At 39.4% G+C, this 27064-nt stretch overlaps 2 protein-coding genes across 2 annotated transcripts; both read left to right on the plus strand.

Moving 5' to 3' along the window:
• Nucleotides 1-3145: 3145 nt before the first annotated feature.
• On the plus strand, nucleotides 3146-4081 carry LOC103565010 (olfactory receptor 1L4-like). Its single transcript, XM_008540956.2, has one exon. The coding sequence runs from the start codon at nucleotides 3146-3148 to the stop codon at nucleotides 4079-4081; it is 936 nt and encodes a 311-aa protein (XP_008539178.2).
• A 20899-nt stretch (nucleotides 4082-24980) lies between these two features.
• On the plus strand, nucleotides 24981-25919 carry LOC103565009 (olfactory receptor 1L4-like). The gene has a single exon (XM_008540955.1). It carries the CDS (start codon nucleotides 24981-24983, stop codon nucleotides 25917-25919), a length of 939 nt encoding a protein of 312 aa, XP_008539177.1.
• Nucleotides 25920-27064: the final 1145 nt, after the last annotated feature.

The raw sequence follows: 27064 nt of genomic DNA on the forward strand, positions 1-27064 counted from the left end.
CCTCTTACTTTGAAAAGCAAACAATATAACATAAAGTTAAATATGGAAGGAACTCCTCACTCCAGCCCTCAGTCTCACTTCAGATGTCAACTGCACACACATAAACACACACCAAACAAACACAAATATAAAGGACATATTCTCTTTACAAAAATGGGATTATTCTATATGCATCATCCTGCAACTTGGTTTTGTCACTTAACAAAATATCACAGAGAGTAGTGTCACAGTGATAACATATCTCAGCAATGAATAGCTTCCACTTGGCCATCAGATGCCTGAATTCAAATCCCAGCTCTGCCTCGTACTAACTATGGGATCTGCTTAGTTACTTAACTTTGCTAAATTCGATTTTTTTTAATCTGTAAAATAGAGATACTAATAGTGCCTATCTCTTAAGATTTTGAGAAAATAAAATGATAAAAGACATTAAGGGCTGGTCCGTGGCTGAGTGGTTAAGTTCACACGCTCTGCTTTGGCAGCCCAGGGTTTCACCGGTTCGGATCCTGGGCGCGGACACGGCACGCTGAAGCGGCATCCCATATGCCACAACTAGAGACACTCACAACTAGGATATACAACTATGTACTGCGGGGCTTTGGGGAGAAGAATAAAAAAAAGAGAGAAATAAGACTGGCAACAGATGTTAGCTCAGGTGCCACTCTTTAAAAAAAAAAAAAAGGACATTCAAAGCACTTTGCTCAGTGTGTGACACATATTGAGTGCTAATAAATGTTGGCTAACATTAGCCATCTCATTTCTTTAGAGACTGCATGATACTGAGTCACAAGAATTGTGACTATAAATTGTTTTAATAATTCACCTATTCGTAGATATTTAGGTTGTTTCCTCTGTGGGTTGTTATGTTTGCTAGTTGGTTGGTTTGTGTTGTTTTGTTTGGTATTATAAGCAGTGTTATAATAAAATGTGTGTGCATATCTTTGTTCGACACATATATGACTATCTTTAAAGGATATATTTCTATAAGCAGAATTGTTGGATAAAGAAATGTATATTTTCAGTTCTGATAGAGACTACCAAAAAGCCTAGTCTGATTACCACCTCACTACCAGTAAATATGAGCGTCTTTTTCCTTTAGGATACTGTCAAAAAAATACTATTGACAATCTCATAGGTAAAAATTGTATTTCAGTCTAATTTCTTTATTCTGATTACCAAGGAGGTTGAACATCTTCTCGTAACTTTTCTTTGGTAAATGTGTTACAGATATTTTCTTTGACTCAATAGTTTATATTTTAGTTTGTTTGTGGTCTCTTCTGGTGTCATTTTGACATTTTTGAGTACCGTATTTTGTCGTTCTTGCCTATACATTTTATTTCTTTCCTGAAATGGCATCCCCATCTTCAGACCATAAAAATATATTGCTTTATTTTGGCTAATATTTACCTTATGGTTTGGATTTGTTACTTTAGACTGTTCATTCAAATGGGTTTTATTTCTCTCTGTGAAGTGGACAGAAATCTAGCCTTACTTTTTCCAAATGTTCAACCATTTGTCATAAATATCTTATTTATACTCCATTCTTTCTCAATAGCTACGAAATAAATCTTTATTATATATTAAGTTCCATATAGATGAAAATCTGTATACATGAATTAATACAGGTGTATAGAATACTTTATGCTGGCAATTGGATTTGTCTTTCTGTGTATGAACCATCATCTTATTGTCATTATTATGTGCTGTGATTTTGGGTTAGAAAACTTCTGTCATTACTCTAATTTTTTCAAAATTATCCTGTCTTTCCTTAGACATTTACTCTCTAGATGAATTTTAGAATGACCTCCTCAAGTCTCATTAAAAATTCCCTTGGGGTGTTATTACAGGTGCATTGAATTTTATTAATGTGAGAGGAATTGACTTTTTCCAGCTTTATTGAAATATAATTGACACATAACATTGTCCAATATTCCTATAACATACGCATGTTTAGAATGAAGACTTCATAGTCTTTTAATCACAAAAAACTAATATATTTAAAGAATTAATCTCAGTAACGTAAGCTTTTCTTGGTAATCTTCCTATTTTGAGTAGCATCTCTGAAACTAAACGTTTTTGCTTTTGAGGAAGATTAGCCCTAAGCTAACATCTGCTGCCAATCCTCCTCTTTTTGCTGAGGAAGACTGGCCCTGAGCTCACATACGTGTCCATCTTCCTCTACTTTATATGTGGGACGCCTGCCACAGCATGGCCTGCCAAGCAGTGCCATGTCCGCACCCGGGATCCGAACCAGTGAACCCCAGGCGGCCAATGCGGAACGTGTGCACTTAACCACTGCAGCACTGGACCGGCCCCTGAAACTAAACTTATAATTTAAGTGTCCAGATCATGATAGCCAAACAGAAATGCTCAAATAAACATTAAGCATGTTTTGCTCTGAGGACTTGATGAAGTCTCATCTGAATTCTGTGGGTACAAAGAGCATTGATTAAGTCTGTTGCTCCCTTTTGTTCTATCCCCACTACCCCCACTCCCACCTCTGCACCTATGTGTAGGAGAGAACCTCATTCATGGGGACCCATGTATGAAAGGATCCTGATTCAAGGTGGGACCCAGGAGCTTCTTCTCCTGAAAGAAGAAATGAAGAGGCTAAGGATTTAGTCAAGAAGCAACTGAAGAAGAATCTTTAGAAAGAGAATTGACAAGAACTGAGACAAATTAGGCTACATAGAAGTTCCTAAGAACATGTGGGGAAACTTTAGTGTCTTGTTCAGGAAGCAGCCAGCAATTTTTTACCCTTGGTGGAAATTACTTCCTGTTTCTCTGTACAGTCATGCACCACATAACGACATGTTAATCAAGGACAGACCACATAAACGAAGGTAGTCCCATAAGATTAGCACCATATAGCCTAGGTGTGTAGTGGGCTATACTATTTAGGTTTGTTTAAGTGCACTCTCTGATGTTCACACAACAATGAAATCACCCAAAAATGCATTTCTCAGAACACATCCCCATCATTAAGGGGCGCATGACTATATTACCTGAAGTAAATATTCTTTAATATAACAAATAACAGTGCACGTCTTAATAGGTTGGAGGTTAGTGAAGAAATTGTCTTAATGAAATTGCCCTTCATATCTCTGCCATTTCTTCTCCAAACCCTGCCCAGGAAGTCAGAGACATGGAGATCAAGAACGACAGCAGCAGCACTTCAGGCTTTACCCTCCTGGGCATCTCTTCCAACCCTCAGCTACAGAAGCCACTCTTTGCCATCTTCCTCATCATGTATCTGGTCACCATAGTGGGGAACATACTCATCATCCTGGCCATCCACTCGGACTCCCGGCTCCATACCCCTATGTACTTTTTTCTCAGCAACCTGTCCTTCATGGATATCTGCTTCACAACAGTCATTGTGCCCAAGATGCTGGTGAATTTCCTTTCAGACACAAAGTCTATCTCCTACGTTGGCTGCCTCATTCAGATGTACTTCTTCATGGCCTTTGGGAACACTGACAGTTACCTGCTGGCTTCTATGGCCATAGACCGACTGGTAGCCATCTGCAACCCCTTGCACTATGATGTGGTTATGAACCCACGGCGTTGCCTCCTCATGCTGCTGGTCTCTTGTACCATCTCCCACCTGCACTCCATGCTTCGTGTGCTACTCATGTCCCAGCTGTCTTTCTGTGCCTCCCATGTTGTTAAGCACTTTTTTTGTGATACCAAGCCCGTGCTGAAGCTATCCTGCTCTGATACCTCCTCCAGCCAGACTGTGGTCATGACCGAGACCCTGGCTGTCATTGTGACCCCCTTCCTGTGCATCCTCTTCTCCTACCTGAGAATCATCATTACTGTGCTCAGAATCCCCTCTGCAGCTGGGAAGTGGAAAGCTTTCTCTACCTGTGGCTCTCACCTAACTGTAGTGGTCTTGTTCTATGGGAGTGCCATCTATGTCTATTCTAGACCCCTGTCCATATACTCAGGGGTGAAGGACAGGGCTGCCACACTTATGTACACAGTAGTGACACCCATGCTGAACCCTTTCATCTACAGCCTGAGGAACAAAGATATGAAGAAGAGTATGAGAAAATTAAGATTCAGAATTCACTCATAGAAGGAATAACAACATAGAATGGGAGATGACCTGAACGATGATCAGATTACCTTCCTTCCTACTCATTTTTCATGTGGCACCCAAAGAGGTCATGAGAAGTGGTATTTAACAGGAGTAAGAGCAATTGACTTAGAAGATGGAATACTTGGTTTCTATCAATGACCTTGACCAAATATATGTTTAATTCCAGATCAGGTCTACTAGGAATCCAGATTTCAAGAAAACAGTTTCTGCCACACATATAGTGGAATAAGGTATTTCCAAATAACTCTTCTATAAGCTTGATATCAGCTAGTACTCAAGGAATTATAAAGTCCTATTACTTTTTAGAATAAGACATTACATGGATTTCATAGGCAATTGGGAAGGACTTCTGGAGTTATGACAAAAGATCATCCTTAAGGATAGGTTAAACTTTTACAGACAAAAGATAAAAGGAAAAGGAAATGGGCAGAGCATTTCAAATAGTGGAAACCACCCAAACAGGTAGAGACATTAAACATTGGAGCATGTTGGAGGAACAGTGAAAAGCCCTGTGAGGCTTGGTCAGTTTGAGAGCAGGGAGAAAAAGGCTGAAAAGCTAAAAGAATCTACAAAGCAGCTTTATACCCCACCAACACCAAAGTGTCATCACAATGTGAATTCTTAGTACTCAACTCCTTTTCCCTTCCCTCTTAATTCTTCCTCCACATAACAACAATCCTCATGGAAATGCCTTTTATATCCTGGAAAAAGTAATGTGTATCACTCAGGACAAGCTAGGAACAAACACTCTCAAAATCTTTATTCCTTAAAACCAAAGGTTTATTCCTTATTCACACTGCATAGCCACCATAGAAAAACATAAGGATGCTGCTCTTTTTTAATACTCAGGGACCAAAGTTGATGGAGTAGTGACCATTGTTTGCATTAACACCACTGTTAATGATCACTCTGTCAGAAACTGAGAAGGACTCTTGAAGAGCTTGCACTGGCAATTAAATACTTTGATCCAGAAGTGACTCATGCCACTTCTGACCACATCTCATTGTCCACAACTAATCTCACGACCCCATCGAACACAAGAGAGCCAACAGGCACAATTCAAGGATGTATCTGCAAAATGGAGAGCCAGAAGTATTTGGTGAACTGCGTTAATGACTACTAATAATACATAAATACGTAAGTGTGAATTTGTGGCTTAATCAGTCATTCTCTGATTATGTTACTGTCAAAAATAATAGTAATGTAAGATACATACCCTCTCTGGAATCCTCTTGCTTCAATTATTTCTTCACATTTTTACAACCACCAGCTTTTATAAATCATAAGCTTGTTGCTGGCAGGACCTGAAGTTGAATACAAGTCTGTTGACCTTAATGGTATGACAAGAAATGTGTAAGCACCTAATGAAACAAACAAACATTAGGGCTCAACCTCAAGATCCCTGCCAGTGTTGTCACTATGTCCTCTTCCAATTATCAGGAAACAACCAGAAATCCAGGAAACAAACTCCATTTGCAATATCCTTCATATTTATGAAGATATACCTGGTTTTCATCACTAATCACTCAGCTTTGGGGATGCAGGCCTGGAAGATCTGGACCCTTTCCACTTCCTTTATTGATGTGCCATTGTTTTCTCATGCTCAACCAAGTATAATATACCATTTAAGAATTTGAAAATTGATGACATATATTAAATAAATAAATTCATTAATCACTATTTCCAGTAACTTATAAAGCTAATTAAGTCCTTGGTCCCAGGAAACCTAACATATGGTTTTAGGTCAAATCTCACTCTGACATCAGTCCCAGACCACTTTTTCTAAACAACACATACTCACTAAGAAATCAAGATTTTATTTATTTATTTTGGTGAGGAAGATTGGCCCTGAGCTAACATTTATTGCCAATGTTCCTCCTTTTGCTTGAGGAAGGTTGTCACTGAGCTAACGTCTGTGCCAATCTTCCTCTATTTTATGTGGGATACTGCCACAGTGTGGCTTGACGAGTGGTGCTAGGTCTGCACTAGGGATCCAACCCTACAAACCCTGGTCTGCCAAAGCGGAGCACACAAACTTAACCACTATGCCATTGGCCAGCCCCCAAATCAAGATTTTCTATATAAGAGCCTACAGATATTCTAAAAGTTCAAACTAAAGGGAATTATAGATACTAAGTCACCATGAGATAGCACGTTGGGGTGAAAGAGTTACCAATCTGGCCCGCAGGTTAGTCTTAACTTTCTCAGTCAGAGCTAAATGTTGTCACTGTCAGAATATGAGTCAATTCCCACAAGATATCCTGTCATGATTCAGAAAGAGTGAGCTAATTTGGGCAGGTAGTATATGGGGACTGTAATAAAAGTTTTGCTATCCAAAGAAGGGAGCCCAGAAGTTGACTTGGGAAATTGCTAAAAAGCATTGATAAGAACAAGATAAATCCCTTCTGAAAGTAGATATAATCAGGGGAAAGGTCAAAGTGAACCTTCTGAACCCCTTGCCTAGTTGGGTGAAATACTCTCTATGGTCCTTGGGAGTAGACCAGGAAACTCCTTAACAGCTCCTCCTTCCACCATAAAGATACCCAGGAAGTGGTTGTATATAATAGTGCAATAATATAGGCATGTCCTTTGATGAGAAAATTGTAAAGGGAAATGTAAGGGTCCTTCCACTGCAAGCTCATTACATATATACAAATTCTGGAGATTTTGCTCCATACTGAACTAAGAAAAATTTAGTTCCTTGAACATATTTTGCCTGTTTATCAAAGTGAGTGACGTAAACAAGGAGGGATGTGAAACACGAAACCTCAGGAAGGCCTAGGGAAGGGTGCTGAGTATAACTGACATTGAAGAGTCTAGCAAAGTTAGAGAATGTACTAGCAAAGAGGGCTGAAAAGGAGTAGGCATATAAGCCAAGAACAGAAGTTTCAAGAGGCAATAGGTTTTAATCAGCATCAAAATACGAAGAGAGTTTAAGTAAAACAAACTTGAAAGATTGTACATTGGCTTTAGTGACATGAAGGCCATTGGTGACGTTGGTAATGAAGTTGCAATAGAGGAATGAAAAAGGAGCCAGATTAGAGTGAGTTAAGGAATCAGTTGTCACTCTATACACTAACAAGAACAATCTGAAAAGGAAATTGAGAAAAAAATCCCATCAGTAGCATCAAAAAGAATAAATTACTTAGGAATAAACTTAACCAACATGTGACAAATTTAAAAATTGAAAACAATAACATTTGGTAAAAGAAATTAAATAAGACCCCAATAAGTGGAAAGACATCACCTATCCATGGACTGGAAGACTAAGTATTGTTAAAATGTCCATACTACGCAAAGTGGTCTACAGATTCAATGCAATCTCTATCGAAATCCTAAAATCCCAATGACATTTTTACAGAATTAGATTTTTTTAAATCCTAAAATTCATGTGGAACTACAAAGAACTCCAAATAGTAAAAACAATATGGAAAATAAAAAACAAAGATGGAGGATTCTCACTTATGGTTTCAAAATATATTATAAAGCTATAGCAATCAAAACAGCATGGTACTGACATAAAGACCAATGGAACAGAACAGAAAGCCTAGAAATAAAACCACATACATACCATCAACTAATTTTCAACAAAGGCATTAATAATATACACTGAGGAAAGGATAGTCTCTTCAATAAATGGTGTTAGGAAAACTTGATACCCACACGCAAAAGAATTAAATTGGACCAGTATCTTAAACCACTCACAAAAAAAATCAGCTTGAAATCAGTTAAAGACCTAAATGTAAGACCTGAAACTATAAAATTCTTAGAGTAAAACTTAGAGGAAAAGCTCCTTGACATTGGTCTTGGCAATGATTTCTTGGATATGACATCAAAAACACAGGCAACAAAAGCCAAAACACACAAGTGGGAATACATTGAACTAAAAAGCTTCTACAAGCAAATGAAACAATCAACGGAGGGAAAAAAAGGCAACCTAGGGAATATGAGAAAATATTTGAAAATCATCTCTCTGATAAGATGTTAATCTACATAGTATATAAGGAACTCCTAAACTCAAATAAACAAATAAACAAGCAAAAAAACAAATAATCTGACATAAAAATGGGCAAATGACTTGAATAGACATTTCTCCAAAAAAGACATACAATTGCCCAATGGGTGCATGAAAAGATGCTCAAAATCACTAATCATCAGGGAAATGCAAATCAAAACCACAATGAGATAACACCTCATTCCTGTTATGATGGCCATTATCAAAAAAACAATATAAGGTAACAAATATTGATGAGGATGTGGAGAAATTGGAAACCTTGTGCAATATTGATAAGAATGTAAAACTGTGCAGCCACTATAGAAAAGAGTATGGAGGTTCTTCAAAAAACTAAAAGTAGAACTACCATAGGATCCAGCAATCCACCTTCTGGGTATTTATCCAAAAGAATTGAAATCAGGATCTCAAAGAGATATCTGCACTGCCGTGTTCATGTGGCATTATTCACAATGGCCAACTTATGAAAACAACGTAAATGCCCACTGACAGATGATGGATAAAGAAAATGTGGTATATACCTACAATAGAATACTATTCAGCTTTAAAAAAAAAAATAAAGAAATTCTGCAATATGCAATACCATGGATAAACGTGGGGGACACTATGCTAAGTGAAAGAAGCCAGTAACAGAAGGGCAAATACTGCATGACTCCACTTATATGAGGAAGCTGAAACAGTCAAATTCATGGAAACAGGAAGTAGAGTGGTAGTTGCCAGGGACTAAGGGGAAGAGGCAATGGGAATTGCTATTCAATTGGTATAGAGTTTCAGTCATGCAAGATGGGAAAGTTCTAGACACCAGTTGTATACTATTGTGCTTATAGTCAACAATACTGTACCATGCAATTAAAAATGTATTAAGAAGGAAGGCAGATCTCAGATGTTTTTTACAATTTTTAAAAATAATGATACAACAGAAAGAAAAGAGAAGTCTAGAGAAAGGTGAGGAAGAAGAACAGAGCCAGATATTTCAGAAAGTACGGGGCCCTGTTTCTGAACACTGGATGAAAACAATGACAAACACAGAATAACATGTTCAGATACTCAAGAAAAAAACATATAAAGACATACAGATTTTATATCCAGCCAAAATTACTTTCAAATGTAAAGGGCTCATCCACTACTCAAGAACTCCTGAAGAACCTCCTGTAGCACAAGTTTCAGAAAGCCAAAATGACTGGAGAGACATCAACTTAAGAATTGCTGACAAAGAGCATGCATATATTTACCTGTAGAACTAACACTAAATGGAGTGATGTCACCTGTCAATGAAGATGGTGGAGTAGGAGACCCCAGCCTCCCTCCCACCACAAAGGTCAACAGCTACAGAGATTGCCATGAACAAAAACAGCTCTGGGAGAGCTCCGGGATCCCCTTAAGAAACTTCAACAACGCGGTGGAACAAAAAACTTGAGAATAACTGCACAAAAAGGGAAGAAAGCACAGCTTCATTTTACCTGCATCATCCCATCCCCCAAGCCAGCATCGCTTGGTATCAAGAAAGAACTCCCCACCTAGAGTTCCCCTCTCAAGAAAAAGAAGAGTGGGTTGAGCAACCAGCTTCCCCAGCCTTTTGAGGCACCACAGAGGTACCTCAAACTATTTCACCCCACCCAGAGACCAGTAAAGCGCAGACATGTAGAGGTGGCTAGAAACAAGGAAGAAAAGTAGAATCAGCCATGCAGTGAGAGCGACCACGGTTCCCAGTGACCTGCTCTGCAGATGACCCCAGCAGTTTTCACCACTGAAGAAACCAATAGCCAGTGCAGCCACCACTGACCCTCTGCAGATTTCAGCAACTTTCTCCTCACAGGTATCTGTGTTTGTTGACGTCAGCCGCCTGAGTGCCTCTCCACTCCCTCCTCAACACCCATATACAATGAAACGCCATTCAGTCATAATAAAGAGGGAAATCCTGCCATTTGCAACAACATGGATAGACCTTGAGAGCATTAAGCTAAGTGAAATAAGTGAGAGAGAAAGACACATACTGTTTGATCTCACTTATATGTGGAATCGAAAAAAGTCAAACTCACAGAAACAGCAGATTGGTGGTCGCCAGGGCCAGGAAGGTGGGGGAAACAAGGAAATGATGATCAAAGGTACCAACTTCCAGTGATAGGATGAATAAGTTCCAGGGATCTAATGTACAGCATGGTGACTATAATTAATAATATTGTATTGTATACTTCAAAGTTGCTGCGAAAATAGAGCTTTAATGTTCTCACCATAACAACAACAAAATGGTAATTATGTGAGGTAAAGGATGTGTTAACTAACCTAACTAACCTTATTGAAGAAAATAATTTGTAATATATACATGTATCAAATCATCACACCATATACGTTAAATTTGCACAATGTTATATGTCAATTATATCTCACTAAAGCTGTGGGGAAAAACGAACTAACAATAAATGATGGTTATAAGGGAGAGAGCATACTATATATATAATGGTAAATATTCTGAGAGTGTAAACATTCTGACAGTGTAAACACAACAATAAACAAACTGTGAGGATAATGGGAAGAAGGTATGGGAAATAGAACAAGCTTGTTGACTGCCTTTTAGTTATTAACTGAGAATTAAAGAATATTATTTCAAATCAGGTCTTTGAGGAGAGACAGAGAAAGGGGGGAAATTATAGGGTAATTTCAACATTGCTAATAGTAGCTTACCAATAGACAGTAATGAAAGGTAGGGGATTGCTCTAGATTAGGAAATATGATGATAAAACATAATATGTGGACATTATTTGGATTCTGATTTGAAAAAATCAACTTAAAAGAGTAATTTTTAAGACAAGTGGAGAAATTTGAATATGGATTAGGTATTAAATGATGTCAATGAATTATTGTCAATTTTCAGGGATGATGGTGGTATTGTACTTTCTTTAAAATTCTCACTTCTTAAAGACATATCCTGGAGTATACAGATGAAATTATGTGATCTCTGGGATTTGCTTTAAAATATTTACCAGCAGATAAACAAGTGAGGGGGACATAGATGAACAAGATTGAAAAATTCTGACCATTATTCTACTGGGTGATCATGAGAGTTCAATTATACTATTTTCCATGCTTTTATTTGAAATTTTCCATAATAAATGTTTAATAAATCACACAGCCTATTAGCAGCACATCTAAGACCAGACCACAAGTCTCATGGCTCCTGGTCTATTACTCCTCTCCCTTTTATCATCCCTTTGCAGGGGAAAAAAAGCTGATTGTAAACTCATCCTTATCCATAAGATCCTGGAATTCCCTGGTGCTTCCCAAAACCTTTAACTGAAATTCTAACATTAGAGAATTTATTGAAGTCATCAATCACCCTTAAGCTATGCAATCTCAGAAGAAGGGTCATTTGCCAAATTAAAAATCACTTACACCTGGTGAAAATGAATGATCTGAAACCAAGTTCTAGATACGCAGGTGGTAGAAGAGCATGTGAGGTGTGAAGGAGGTCAAGAGAAGTGGGGAGAAATGTAGAAGCTGGGAAGAAATAATTTCTGTAGGGAAATTAAGAAGCAACCTTGAACTTCTCAAAACCAACAAAGGAACAATCCCAAATCCCCATCTGAGCATCAATGACTCTGGATTCTTCCATAAACTAGGAACACTTGGTCTTTAGTCCCTCTAGGCAACAGCCTTTCCCAAGGGTAATATAGGCAAGTTTCACATGGGGAAATGCCTTCTGGATTAAGGTAGATATAAAGAGAGATGTTGGGGATTTTGGAAGGTGGGATGATAAAATATCTTGCTTCCAGTGAAAACATAGTCCTTTTACAGGTATAGTTTTCACCTTTGGCCTCTTTTTGGGGGTTTCTAATTCAGTTCACCATCCAGGAATTGTTTTGTGGAATCTTAACCATATGACTCTGCCATATCAAGATATTTTCAACTCACTAACACACAAACACATTGCTCCTCAGATGAAACTGACTATCAGTGAGCTAGAAAATCTTTCCTAAGACAAGTGGAAGAGCTTGGATTCAAACCCAGAAGTGTTTGACTCTAGTTTTGCTTGTGACCACTGTGCAATATTGTTTTTCATTCTATAGGCATAGACGACACAGGGAGAGCGCAGGGGGGTCATTACCTAAACACTGTCCACCTACTGGGAACTTAGGCAGAATATTTCTCATTTGATTTTCTTTTTCACTGAGCCTAGGGCAGAGCTGAGAATATAGATTAATCAATGCATGCTGAGATAAACTCTTCTAGGAACAATAGAGGATAAGGAGACAGAAGGGAAATAGGCTCAGTTTTCTAAAAGTTACACCCTAATGGGGGTAACAGCATACACTGTTCCACACAGCGCTGAGAGATCATGTTGAATATACATCAAGAAACACAATAATAGTATATTTGAAACATTACCTGTACAGTTTATTTTGCAAGTAATCCAGGGATTTTTACAAGTTATTTGGAAAGTAATCCTATCATAAATGCTTCCCTAATCCCCAGCATCTCTCTGAAAATTTAACTGTCACACTTTCATCTACCTTTCATCCAAGTGCATACAGGGATGTGCATGTGAATATAGAAAATGTAGTAATACTTGAATTAAGATAAGAAGTCATGTCAGACTAAGCAGATCTGATAAAGCATCAGTGGAAAAGGGGAAGATTTCTCTAAACCAACGGTCTCAAACTGTGGTCCACAGGCCCCTGAGAGTCTGAAAGAGTCTATCAGGAGATTCATGACTTCAGATTAATTTCATAGTAACTCTAAGACGTTATTTGGCATTTTCGCTCTGATTCTCCTATGAGTGTACAGTGAAATTTTTCAGAGGCCACATGACGTGATTATATCATCACTTTAATGGCTAAAAGAATGCGTAATGTGTATTCTTGTGGCTTTTAGAGTGCCCTAAGGTAATGGGTTTAAGATATAGATATGTGCATTTATAGAGATCAACTTAGTTTATTTTCAGTACTTCTACTGTGATCTTATTAACTTTATTTGTTTATATCCACTGTAATCTCTGTGACATCATTATCATCTAATAAATTGTTGTTTTGAAATCCGCTATTTTTCTTGCACCTCCATGAAAACTCAGTAAGAAGTAAATGAATCATGATACTGCCATTTTCTGATTTAGTCACCCATTGAATTAAAGATTTTGCTGCAAACATTAAGACCTAATTAGTAGCTGGTCTGAAGAATTGCACTTTTGCCTTAAAAATGGATGAGTTGATGATTTCTATTATTAGGATTGGTTTTTTGGTTGGAAAGCAGTTGCTCTTTTTGGTTGTACTTTGGAGGCGAGAGAGTCCTGGGTGAGCTCACGCCGCAGTGTTCTACAGCAGCCAAATGAAGGAAGGTGGAGAGGCTGCAGCCGGCCTTAGAGGAACTGGAACACGGTAGGAGAGAACTTCGCTCCCTCCCCCAGAGACTGGGATCGCTGCGGAGGGTGCAGGAAGGAGCGGGGGAGGGGCCGTGCCTCCACAGGATCGTCCAGGACTCCCACCTCCCGAGCACCGGAAACCCTCTAACAGGGGAAAGCTTTCGCGTGGGGGAGCCCCAGCAAGCCAGGGCCCTGGGAGACCAGAAAGTGAGAGCTGATCGGATACCGGTTGGTGTGAGTGAAAGTGCCCCTCCTCCCCCAACCCAGGCTGGGCCCCACCATCTTGGCTGAAGGTGCAGAGCTCAGAAAACAAGCCTCTCAACCCCCATCTAGTGGCAACAGGCTGTAATTGCAACCAAATAATAGCATCATGCGCAAAAACCACTCCTCTACCATCCAGCAATTTATAAAAGCTCCAGTCCAAAAAGAAAACAATAAAAATACAGAAGTAGGTCCTGAGGGCTTGGAAATGGGTAAACTAAGTGAAGAGGAGTTCAAAATAGCTATCCTCAAAATATTCAATGAGGTAAAGGGAAATATGGAGAAAGAAGTCAACAAGTTCTGGAGTTACTTCACAAAAGAGATTGAAATTATAAAGAAGAATCAATTAGAAATACTAGAGATGAAAAATACAATGGATCAGATAGAACAGAATACAGATTCCCCGAATGCCTGTGTACACACCATAGAGGAGCAAATTAGCATAATCCAAGATATATAGGCTGAATGGCTCCAGACAGAGGAAGGAAGAGAACTAAGAATTAAAAAAACTGAAGAAAATCTCAGAGAAATAGCTGACTCAATGAGAAAATGCAACTTAAGAATCATCGGAATTCCTGAGGGCGTGTAAAAGGAAAATGGAGCAGAAAGTGTGCTCAACGAAATAATAGAAGAGAACTTCCCAAATCTAGGGATTGAGAGAGAAATGTGTGTGGAGGAAGCTTTCAGATCTCCTAGATTTGTCTCCTACTGCAAGACACATAGTAGTAAAAATGGCAAAAATGAAGGACAAAGAAAGAATACTCAGGACAGCAAGGCAGAAGAAAATGACCTACAAAGGAACCCCCATCAGACTTTCAGCGGATTTCTCTACAGAAACCTTACAAGCTAGGAGAGATTGGAGTGACATATTCAAAACTTTAAAGGATAAAAATCTTCAGCCAAGAATACTCTATCCAGCAAAAATATCCTTCAGATATGAGGGAGAAATTAAATCTTTTCCAGACAAACAAAAGCTGAGGGACTTTGTAGTCACATGACCTCCACTACAAGATATCCTCAAGAAGGCTCTCATACCTGAAAAAAGGAAAAAAGGGAGTAAGGTGTCACAAAACACAGAGTAGAGAGACAGAATCTGAATAGGATAGCAAATATTCAACTATAGCATTAGGATAAAGGTAAGGAAATCACAAAAGCAGAGACAATCTTATCACTCTAACCACCAACTCACAACACAAGTTGGAATAAGACATGAAAATAATAATTTAGGAGGGGACGAGGAAAGGGACTGAAACAGTCTAGGCTAAGGAAGTAAGAGACCACCAGACAATGGACTATGTTATACACAAGATTCTGAATACAAACTTCAGGGTAGCCACTAAACTAAAAAACAGAACAGAGACACAAAACATAAATAAGGAAAAGTCTAAGAAACCAGCATAAGAAATTGCAGAAGTCAATGGGTAGGCTAAAATACACAGGACGAGAAACAAAGGAAACAGGAAAACTGAAAAATGAGCAACAGAATGACAGCATTAAGCCCTCATGCATCAATACTCACCCTCAATGTAAACGGATTGAACTCTCCAATAAAAAGACACAGAGTGGCAAAGTGGATTAAAGAACAAGATCCAACAATTTGTTGCCTCCAGGAAACACACCTCACCTCCAAGGACAAACACAGGCTCAGAGTGAAGGGCTGAAAGACAATACTCCAAGCTAATAGCAAACAAAAGAATTTTAATTTAACTAAGGAAGTGAAAGACCTATACAATGAAAATTACAAGGCTTTTCTGAAAGAAATGGATGACGACATAAAGAGATGGAAAGACATGACATGCACATGGATTGGAAGAATAAACATAGTTACAATGTCCATACTACCTAAAGCAATCTACAGATTCAACGCCATCCCAATCAGAATCCCAATGACATTCTTTACAGAAATAGAACAAAGAATCCTAAAATTCATATGGGGCGACAAAAGACCCTGAATTGCTAAAGCAATCCTGAGAAAAAAGAACACAGCTGGAGGCATCACTATCCCTGACTTCAAAACATACTACAAAGCTACAGTAATCAAAACAACATGGTACTGGTACAAAAATAGGTGCACAGATCAATGGAACAGAATTGAAAGCCCAGAAATAAAACCACACATCTATGAACAGCTAATCTTCGACAAAGGAGCTGAGGGCATACAATGGAGAAAAGAAAGTCTTTTCAACAAATAGTGCTGGGAAAACTGGAAAGCCACATGTAAAAGAATGAAAATTGACCATTCTCTTTCACCATTCACCAAAATAAACTCAAAATGGATCAAAGACCTAAAGCTGAGACCTGAAACCATAAGGCTTCTAGAAGAAAATGTAGGCAGTACACTCTTTGACATCAGTATTAAAAGGATATTTTCGGACGCCATGTCTTCTCAGACAAGGGAAACAATAGAAAGAATAAACAAATGGGACTTCATCAGATTAAAGAGCTTCTTCAAGGCAAGGGGAAACAGGATTGAAACAAAAAGACAAACCACTAACTGGGAAAAAATATTTGCAAGTCATACATCCGACAAAGGCTTAATATCCATAATATATAAAGAACTCACACAACTCAACAACAAAAAATTAAACAACCCGATCAAAAAATGGGCAAGAGACATGAACAGACATTTCTCCAAAGAAGATATACAGATAGCCAATAGGCACATGAAAAAATGTTCATCATCACTGATCATCAGGGAAATGCAAATCAAAACTACACTAAGATACCACTTTACACCATTAGAATGACAAAAATAACTAAAACAAATAGTAACAAATGTTGGAGAGGTTGTGGAGAAAAAGGAACCCTCATGCACTGCTGGTGGGAATGCAACTGGTGCAGCCACTATGGAAAACAATATGCAGATTCCTCAAAAATTAAAAATAGAACTACCATATGATCCAGCTATTCCACTACTGGGTATCTATACAGAGAGCTTGAAGTCAGCAATTCAAAAATTCCTATGCACCCCAATGTTTATTGCAGCATTATTTACAATCGCCAAGACGTGGAAGCAACCTAAGTACCCATCAGCAGATGATTGGATAAAGAAGATGTGTTATATATATATATATATATATATAACAATGGAATACTACTCAGCCGTAAAAAAGAACAAAATCGTCCCATTTACAACAACATGGATGGACCTTGAGGGAATTATGTTAAGTGAAATAAGCCAGATAGAAAAGGATGATCTCTGTATGACTCCACTCATATGAGGACTTTAAACCTGTGGACAAAGAGAACAGATTAGTGGCTACCAGGGGAAAGGGGGGGGTGGGGAGTGGGCACAAAGGGTGAAGGGTTGCACCTACAACATGACTGACAGACAATAATATACAACTGAAATTTCACAAGATTGTAACCTATTATTAACTCAATAAAAAATTTTTTTAAAAAATGGATGAGTTGAGAGCTGCCCCAGTGGAGTAGTGGTTAAGTTCACATGCTCCACTTCAGTGGCCCAGGGTTCACAGGTTCAGATCCTGGGCATGGACCTAGCACTGTTCGTCAAGCCACGCTATGGCAGCATCCCACAGATGAAGACTGGCACAGATGTTAGCTTAGTGACAATCTTCCTCAAGCAAAAAGAGGAAGATTGGCAACAGATGTTAGCTTAGGGCTAATCTTCACACACACAGAAAAAGGCTGAATTGAATATGCTACAACACTGATGAGTCTTAAAGACGTTATGCTGAATGAAATAAGCCAGGTATAAAAGGACAAACACTAAATGATTCCACTTCTATGAGGTACCCAGAATAGTCAAATTCATAGAGACAAAAAGCAGAATAGAGGTTACCAGGGGCTGAGGGGAGAGGCGAATGGGAAATTATTGCTCAATTGGTACAAAGTTTCTGTTCGGGATGACAGGAAACTTCTGGAGATGATAGTGGTGATGGTTGCACAACAATGTGAATGTCATCATTGCCACTGAACTGCACACTTAAAAATGGTTCAAATGGTAAATTTTGTTACACCTATTTTACCATAAGAAGAAAAGTTTGTTTCTTTAGTGGGTGGATCCATAGGTGTGGCTGTATCAGCACCAATTAACCAACAAAGAGATTTTATCTGAAGACCTGTACTCTTTCCTTGACTCTAATGTTCCCCACATCTTGGAAGAAGCCCCAGGCTTTTTGTATGCATTTGCCTCTGTCTCCTTAGAAATCATTAGAATAAGAAGCAACTAATTATCTGGGGTTCTAAGAAAAACACAGCTATGGTAGCTTGCATTTCCTTGGTCTCTACGGAAAGGTCTCTCCTCTTCCAGATACGGTGTTTAATGAGCTCCCTGGGGTTGGTGCCTGGGGAGGCTGCATACCTCCTTGGGATGAAGTCACGTGCAGGACAGCCAGTTACTTCCAAGCCCCCCACCCTATCCCTTAAAATCTGATAGAACTGAAGGGGTCAGGTAGTAGATAGCTGGGGATGGAAGAAAGGCTCATGATTCCAGTGCCTGGGGCAACGCTCAAGGGTCACCTCTCAGGAGGAAGAAGAGAAGTCACCACCTTAGGAGCTGATACTCTTATCTCTAGGCTGAGGCAACAATCGCACATGCCTCTCACACTCAACATTGCAGGTCTTGACACCTCTCACCAGAATCTGGGGCTTTTCCCTTTTCTTGGCCTGATATGAACATTCCTTCTATGCCCCAAGCCTTCCATTCCTCCTCTAGACATCAGATCCATGAGGCTGAAGAGAAGACGCTTGGATCCTCCAAAGACCATCCTGGAGGTCACCATCCTTTACCTGAGTAAGTAGTTGATATCCTCAAACATACTCAACCTAGAATGTTCCTAACCAGAGTGTCAGAAACTTAGAAACCCTCTCATCTAATACATTCATTTCTAGAGAGAAGGGAAATGAATTGCCCAATTACATACAGTAAGTCAAAGCCACAGTTGGGACTACAAGTCAGGTCATCTGACCCATACCACCCTGCCTCGCTTATTTCTTTGTTTGAGTGCCTCAAACTTCTCCATCTGTTTTCCTTACCTGTTCACAAAAAAGAGGAAGGACTTGCTATAAATGGGTGAGACTCCAAGCAAAGTGATGGACACTTTCAGGGGAATGGTGTAGCTGTGCTGATGTTGATGGGGAATATATTCCAGCTTCCATCATCCTAGCCTGACTTCAGAGTGTCCCCAAAGTCAGTCCTGTGCTAAAGTGGATCTACCTCTGTGGTCTTATCCCAACTTCGGAGCAGCATGGGGTACAGCCTGTGGGAAAGGCTGAAACGTGAGAAAAAGCAGGGAGGAGAAAATTCATAAGCCCTTCCAAATTATCCTTTTTAAAAAAAATCTGTAAAATACATGAAGGCAGAATTTTTCTGGGTAAAGAGGAAGAGTCTTGAGACTGCCGAGTCTCCCTATTCACACTCTCCCTCACCCGTGACACGTCTGTCTCAGAGGAGTGTCAGTCGTGGGACAGAGGAAGGGGGAAACTGGAGAGGTGAGAGGATCTGAATCTGTGTCCTGGGGGAGGGCCACATGAGGTGGGAGATAGTTGACATGGAAAATGAAGACTCAGGGAGACGTGGTCTTTCAAACGTCTCTAGGGTGACTTGGTATCTCCTCACCTCTGTGTCCTGAGTACCTAGCATGACTGCTGGCTCTCAAGAAAAATTTGTTGAATGCTTAACAAATCAATAATTCCACAAGTAAAAGGAAAGCAGAATTGTGGTCACTTATTATTATAACTGAAGTTAGTTAAGAAAGGATATTCAAAATGTGAGATTTAGAATTCTTGACTCTTGGCTTTAATACCAAAAATGTAGATGTAACTCATTATGACCCCATGAGTAAAGATTATAAAGCAGTGAGTTGCCTGTCACTAGATGTATTCAAGCTGGATGACTGCTGTCAGAGCTACTATCGGTTTCCTGCTTTGGGTGGTGGTTTGTGAGGGATGATGAGATTATTTAGGTCTATAGCTATTTCTTCAGGCACTTATTGAACATCTACTATATGCTAGTTTTCTAATGCTTATATAACACATCCATTAAAAACTGCTGTTAAAAAGCAGAAATAATTACAGCTGACATTTATTCTGTGCTAACTAAATTTCTAGCTGATTTATGTGCATATGATGAGAACCCCCATAACTGCGTAGAGGCAGATACTATTATAATTCTTGCTTTGTAAATAAGAAAACAAAGGGTTAAAGGTTTAGCAGCTTGCCTAAGTCACTCTGCCAAAAATTGATGAGGCTAGGACTTGAACCCAGGACTGTCTGATCTCAGACCCCTCAGTCGTAGGCAGCAGGCTGGACTTAGCAGCGTTTGTAACTACGCCGTGCGGTTGAATTCAACCCAGGCACAACTCGCTTGAGCCCTGAGGTTCAGAGCTTCCTACAATCCTCTTCTCAATCCCCTCTCTGCTGTCATCATTTTGCTTCTTTTTTTTAAATCGTATTTTATTGTGGTAAGAACACTTAACATGAGATCTACCCTCATAATAAATGTTTAAATGTACAATACATTATTATTTGTGTGTGTATGTATGTATGTGTGTGCGAGTGGCGTGTTTGTGTATAATCTCTGGTCAAAATATATGTTTTTCATTTTTGGCAGATGACATATACAAAGAAAAATGAAGTCAGTTGAATGGCTTCCCCCAAAATAAAAGATCTCCATTCATTGAAGTTGTAAAGTATGGAAACTTCATTATGATCATTCCTCTATGTAGCTAATCCCAAGAAAATAAAGCCATGTTGAAGGTCATAAAAAGCTTTTTTTTCTGTGTGGGAATTTCTCTAATACCATCTCTACAGTATTTAATCAACAGATGTGGTTTAAACAATTTCACAAAGAGAAGCTTCAGTTTTTCCCAGAAAAGAATATATGAAAATACTGTAATGTAAGAAACAGAATATTACTATCTTTGAAGCCCTGAGGGCCTCTTCTTGATCATATTAATCTCTGACCCCACCAAAGGTAACAACTACCCAATTTCTAAATTATTTGCATGTCTTTATAGTTTTAAATATGTACATATTTGTATATATAAATGTGTTTATAAATGTTATATAAATACAAATTTAGTTTTACACATTTTTTATCATTTGTTTAAAAATGTATCATACTGTACCATATTTCTCTGTTATTTGCTTCTTTTAGTTTAACTTCACATTTACTAAATTCAACATTGTTAATTTAAGTAGCTGTAGTTATCCATCTTCATTTCTATATAAGATTAATATTGCACTGCATGTGTATTATTACATAGACATTGCATATGTCTTATTATGTATGCATATATAAAAGTATATGTTATGTATAAACCATAATTTATTTATCCGTACAAGTTGACTCCAGGATTTTTTGTTTGTTTTGTTTGTTATTACAAACGATGCTGCCAGGAACATTTTTACGCATGTCTCCTAGCATGTAATTCTAGGCTTGGAAATCAGAGGGTCTGTGCATCATCAACTTTACTAAGTAAGCGACTGTTGTACAACATAATTGTAACAATTGGCACTGCCACCAGCAGGATATCACATTTCCCATTGTATTTCACTGTAACGCTTAACATTGTTCCTGTTGGTGCTGAATTGGGAAAACAAATTTTTAAATATGTAGTACATTATTATTGACTGTAGGCACAATGTTGCACAGGAAATCTCTAGAGTTTATTCACCTATTTAACTGAAACTTTATGCCTATTAATCGGTAATTCCTCATTTCCTCCTCCCCTCAGCTTCTAGAAACTGCCATTCTACTCTTTGATTCTATGAATTTGACTATTTTAGATACCTAATGTAAGTGAAATCATGAAGTATTTGTCTTTCTGTGGCTGGTTTATGTCATTTAGCAAAATGTCCCTAAAGTTCATCCACTTAACATATGGCAGAATTTCCTTTTTCTTTAAGTCTGATTAGTATTCCATTGTAGGCATATGCCACATTTTCTTTATCCATTCATTTCTCAATGGACATTTAAGTGTTTCCACATCTTGGCTATTGTGAATAATGTTGCAATTAACATAAGAGTGCTAATATGTCTTTGAGATAGTGATTTCATTTCCATCAGATATACACCTAGCAGTGGAATTGCTGGATCATATAGTAATTCTATTTTCAATTTCTTGAGGAACCTCCATACTGTTTTCCATAATGCCTGTACCAACTTACATTCCTGCCAACAGTGTACAAGGATTTCCTTTTCTCCACATGCTCACCAACACTTGTTGCCTTTTTTATTTTGATAATAACCATCATAACAGGTGTGAAGTGATAGCTCATTGTAGTTTTGATTTGCATTTCCCTGATGATTACGGATGTTGAGCATTTTTTCATATATCTGTTCACCATTTATATACCTTCTTTGGAGAAATACCTATTCAAGTCCTTAGCCATTTTTGTGTGTGTGTATGAGGAAGACTGGCCCTGAGCTAACATCTGTTGCTAATCTTCCTCTTTTTGCTTGAGGAAGATGGTTACTGAGCCAACATCTGTGGCAACCTTCCTTTATTTTGTATGTGGGATGCCACCACAGCATGGCTTGATGAGCAGTGCATAGGTCCACACCCAGGATCTGAACCCAAGAACCCCAGGCCGCTGCAGTGGAGGGTGCAAACCTAACCACTACCTCATCAGGCCAGTCCCTCCTTAACCCATTTTTTAATTGGGTTATTAGTTTTTTTGCCATTAAGTTGTATAAGTTCCATCATTTGCTTTCTTATTTTAAAACTTCTTGAGCAAGGCCTTTGGGACTACCCGACTCCCTCACACACACAAATACACAATTGTCATACCCCCTTGCCTCTTGCTGTCGTCTTCTCCATTTCTCTCACTGTCTCAGCTCAGAAACTGCCTGTCTTGGAACCAAAAAAGATGCATGAAATAATCACAGGAACTAAGGAGCTGACAGCAAACCAGTCTCTTGGCCCACATCAGAAGACTTTTGAGTAAGTGGAAAATACTGGGTGAAAAAAGGTCATCTGGCTTTGTTGAGCTACCTGAAGTCACTTTCAGTGACCTGGTTGTGGGCAAGCTGTCAGCATCAGGCCCCTTAATTTATCTGTCACTACTGCTGAGAGATGCTACAAAGCAGGAAACCCACTGGAATCTCTGGTCCTTTCCCCCAGGAGGAAATTCTAATACCTCCTGCTCTGCTTCTCTCCAGCCTGACGTTGCTCTCCCTTCACTGACCATCTCCACTATTTCTCTCTCTCTCTCTCTCTCTCTCTCTCTCTCTCACTTTCCTTTTCCTTAACCAGCTAAACCAGGTACTATGTATTAAATATAAGCATTATTATTTTCCATTATTTTCTATTACTTATATATATATAATTTATACAATTAGGACTTATATAGCACCTGGTCATTTACAAAGCACTTTTCGGACATGCTCATTGACTTGGTGCCCATGACATTCTGATGAAAATGGTATTGTACTTCTCCCATTTTTCCATGAGAAAAATAAATGATGCACAAAGACTTTCCAAGGGAAACAGCGGGTAAGTAACTAAACCGGAACTAGAACCCAAATCCTGGACTATTTCCCCTAATTCTCCTGATACAAAGAATCTGATTCTGGTCACTTATGCAACATGCCCCAGCCATTCAAGATGCTGTCAAAGTTGTCCGTTCTGAGTTTATTCTATCAGCAAATATTTAATAGGCATAGAGGTAATATAGTATAATGGCTAAGAATGGGACCCTGAAGCCAAACTTCTTGGGTTGGAATTATAACCACTTACTAATTATGTAGTCTTGAGCAAGTTATTGAACTCTGTAATAAGTCTGCAATTCCGTTTCCTCGTCTGGATACTGCCAGAGTTCCCATGTGGATTAAATCATCATATAGTGCCTAGCATATGGTAAATACTCTCTCTGTGTTCAGTATTTTAATTAGGCATCTGCTACAAGGATACAGTGGTGAATGGAGGATACAGTATTGAATAGCCATACAGGCCTCTGCCCTTGCAGAATTAATATCCTGGGCCTCTCCTATGCCAATCTTATCTTATTGTACCCTTCCTAGTAGGAGAAACCACTTTGGTCCAAAGTTCCAAGCACTTTGGGAAGAAAAAAGATATTTCAGGAACCTATACTGCTACATCTTAGCAAAGTGCCTAGAGAGATGCAAACAATATGGATTCTTTCCAACAACACAAAGAATTTCATTTAAGTACTTGGAACACCAAAAAAAGAAAAATCACTGGTACCCAGTGTCCTCAGATGTAGACTTCTCACTCGCCTTTGTCACCCTTTATCTGGACTCACTGATAGACATGTGCAGACAACTCCCTGCATTCTGCTCTGGAACTAATCCTGACCCAGACAAGGTGAACATCAGCCCAAGTCCAGGAACCTAGTCCCTGAGTGAGCAGCAAGTCATTCTGGCTGATAGCCTGGATCTGATCCTGAGTGTAAAGGCAGGTAATTGAGTTCTGATCATGTTCCGTTTCAGCTGAGTCTCTGCTTTTATAAATTGCTGAACAGAGCCACAGTTCCTTCCAGACTGGGGTCCTACTTTGTTCTCTCTAGATCTTGCTCCTTTATGCCCATTTCTAGGACAATAGTTCAGTTCCCCGAGGCCCAGATCTTTGCTATCTAGTCCTCTCAGCATTATCTGCCAGCATATCTGCATCTTTTATACAGTTCTCGTGCTCAGAAAACTACCTATGACTCAACTCAACTCTGATCTACTGTCAAGACATGCACCTGTTACTTCTGTTATGACTTTCTTAATGCCACTAGCCTACAGGAAATAAAAGTTTAACCAAACCAGATGGATGCCCTCGCTGCCAGAAAGTGGTCTGCCCCTATGCCAAAGTTCCAAAAAGTGGTTCAGCCCCCATACCATACAGTATCACCTCCTGGGGGACTGTAGACTTTCCAATTTCATGGCACTCCTGATCTGATTGTTACTAAAATTCCCAAACCCATTCCACAGGCTTTTCCCAAAGAGATTGGAGCTAGGGAAACCATCTCTAGGATAGATATGTGTTTTCTTCAGGGAGAAGTTAAGATATTCTGATATCCATTTTTAAGAAACCAAAGAGACAGAATAGTTTGAGGAGATAAATTTCATAATTTCTCTCTTTATAGATGAAGGAAATGAAAGTTCAGGAGTTGACTTCATGCTCTGTGTAAATTAGTGACAGGGCCAGAATGGAAAGCCAGACCTATGTGACACCAAAATCCATACTCCTATCAACTATACCAGTCACCCATAGGTAGTCCAAGCCAGAACACACATCTAACATTCCTTTATATTTTCTACTTACAGGACAGCAATGCCAAGGGGAAACCAGAGTCACATCACTGAATTCCTCCTTCTGGGACTGACCAGTGACCCCAAATGGCAGGTGTGGCTCTTTGCCAGCTTTCTGGCCATGTACCTAGTCAATGTGTCTGGCAATTCAGTCATCATTGCAGCCATCCAGAAGGATACTCATCTCCACACTCCCATGTACTTTTTCCTCTCCAACCTGTCTTTTGTGGACATCTGCTTTACAAATGTCATTGTGCCAAGGATGCTGGCAAACATGCTGAGCAAGAGCAAGAAGGTCCCCTTTGCCCACTGCCTCACCCAGATGTATTTCTTTGTGACCTGTGCAATCACTGACAGCTTCCTCTTGGCTGCCATGGCCATGGACCGCTACGTGGCCATCTGTAGCCCACTGCATTATACTACAACCATGAGCCCCAAGCGCTGTCTCCTGCTGGTGATAGCATCCTGGGTGGTGTCCCACCTCCACTCACTCACCCACACTGTTCTTATGGCCCGCCTCTCCTTCTGTGGGCCCAACATTATCCACCACTTCTTTTGCGATGTCCAGCCACTGCTAACCCTCTCCTGCTCTGACACCTCTATCAATGAGCTTTTGGCCTTCACAGAGGGCTCCTTTGTGATCATGACTCCCTTTGTCTTCATCATTGTCTCTTATGTCTACATCACCCGTGCCGTTCTGAGAGTCCCTTCTGGGAGGGGCAGGTACAAGGTCTTCTCTACTTGTGGATCCCACCTCACAGTTGTGGCACTATACTATGGGACTGCCATCTCAGTGTACATTCGCCCCTCGTCCACCTACTCAGTGACAAAGGACCGTGTGATTACTGTCATCTATACTGTGGTAATACCCATGCTGAACCCTTTTATCTACAGCCTTAGGAACAAGGACATTAAACAAGCCTTGAGAAAGCTGACTAGGAGAAAAGAATATAATAAATAATAAATTTTTTATAGGGAAGTAGTTTGAAATTATGAAAATATCGCATTCCTCATCAAACTTCTTCCTATCTATTCATTTATCTAAATTGGTAGAAACTTATGATTTCTTACTTTATTCAGTGAGTTATAATTTATTATTTCTGTGTCCTTTTGATATGCTCCCACCATTTGATATGTTCCACCCAATCAAAGAAAAATTCTTTGAGCACTTTCTTGCTTTCTATTACATCAAGATGTTCCAGACTCACCTTGTACTTTCTCTGCTCCATACCTGAAATCAGCCATTTCTCTACAAAGCCAGGCTTCCCAATCTATATGCCTTCTTCACTCCACTCAAACTCTGATAGTACATCTCAAGTTACTGTTCACCCATTTTTGGATCTGACTCCCCTCTCTAAGATATACCTCACATAGATGTACTTCTCACCTTGTGTGGGCACCAACACCTAATACTGTGTTGCCCTCAAGCATGACACTCTTCTTACCATGTCTGATCTCTGATTCCCCAAACTGGGTTCCCTCTTCACAGTGGCACTGGTGTTATCTTGTTTGGGTTTTGACTCCCCACACTGGGTTTCTCCCTTCCATAGAAGCCCTCTTTCTCACCCCATGTGGACTCCAACATGTCATGGCAGACTGTCCTCATCTTGGACACTCTCTTCCCCTGTTCAATTCTGAGAACCTACACCTGACTGTCCGTGTGCATAGATGTCATCTTCACTCTGCCTGGACTCTGTATCAGTCTAGGTTCTCCAGAGAAACAAAACCAAAAGGATGTAGATATGTGGATATATCGATATAAGATAAAGAATTGGCTCCACATGATTATGGAGGCTGAGAAGTCCTAAGATCTGAAGTTGGCAAGCTGGACACCCAGGAGAGCCAATGATATACTTCCAGTCTGGGTACGAGTCCAAAGATAGGAGAAGACCAATGTCCCATCTTAAAGACATTCGGGCAGAAAGAGCAAATTCTCCCTTACTCAGCCTTTTTGTTCTATCCAGGCCTTCAGCAAAAACTCATGAAACCACTCACTTGGCCACCACAGACTAAGACTCTTGCTGGAAACTTCTCAGGGATTCTCAAGAGTTGAAGCGTCTTCCAGACAAGACTTTGAGAACCAACTGCTTTGGTGCTTCTGGCAAA

The sequence above is a fragment of the Equus przewalskii genome, chromosome 26 (assembly GCF_037783145.1).
Source record: "Equus przewalskii isolate Varuska chromosome 26, EquPr2, whole genome shotgun sequence".
Taxonomy (NCBI): domain Eukaryota; kingdom Metazoa; phylum Chordata; class Mammalia; order Perissodactyla; family Equidae; genus Equus; species Equus przewalskii.

Coding starts and splice junctions, on each gene's coding strand:
- LOC103565010 (XM_008540956.2), top strand. CDS start 3,146: ATGGAGATCAAGAACGACAGCAGCAGCACTTCAGGCTTTACCCTCCTG.
- LOC103565009 (XM_008540955.1), top strand. CDS start 24,981: ATGCCAAGGGGAAACCAGAGTCACATCACTGAATTCCTCCTTCTGGGA.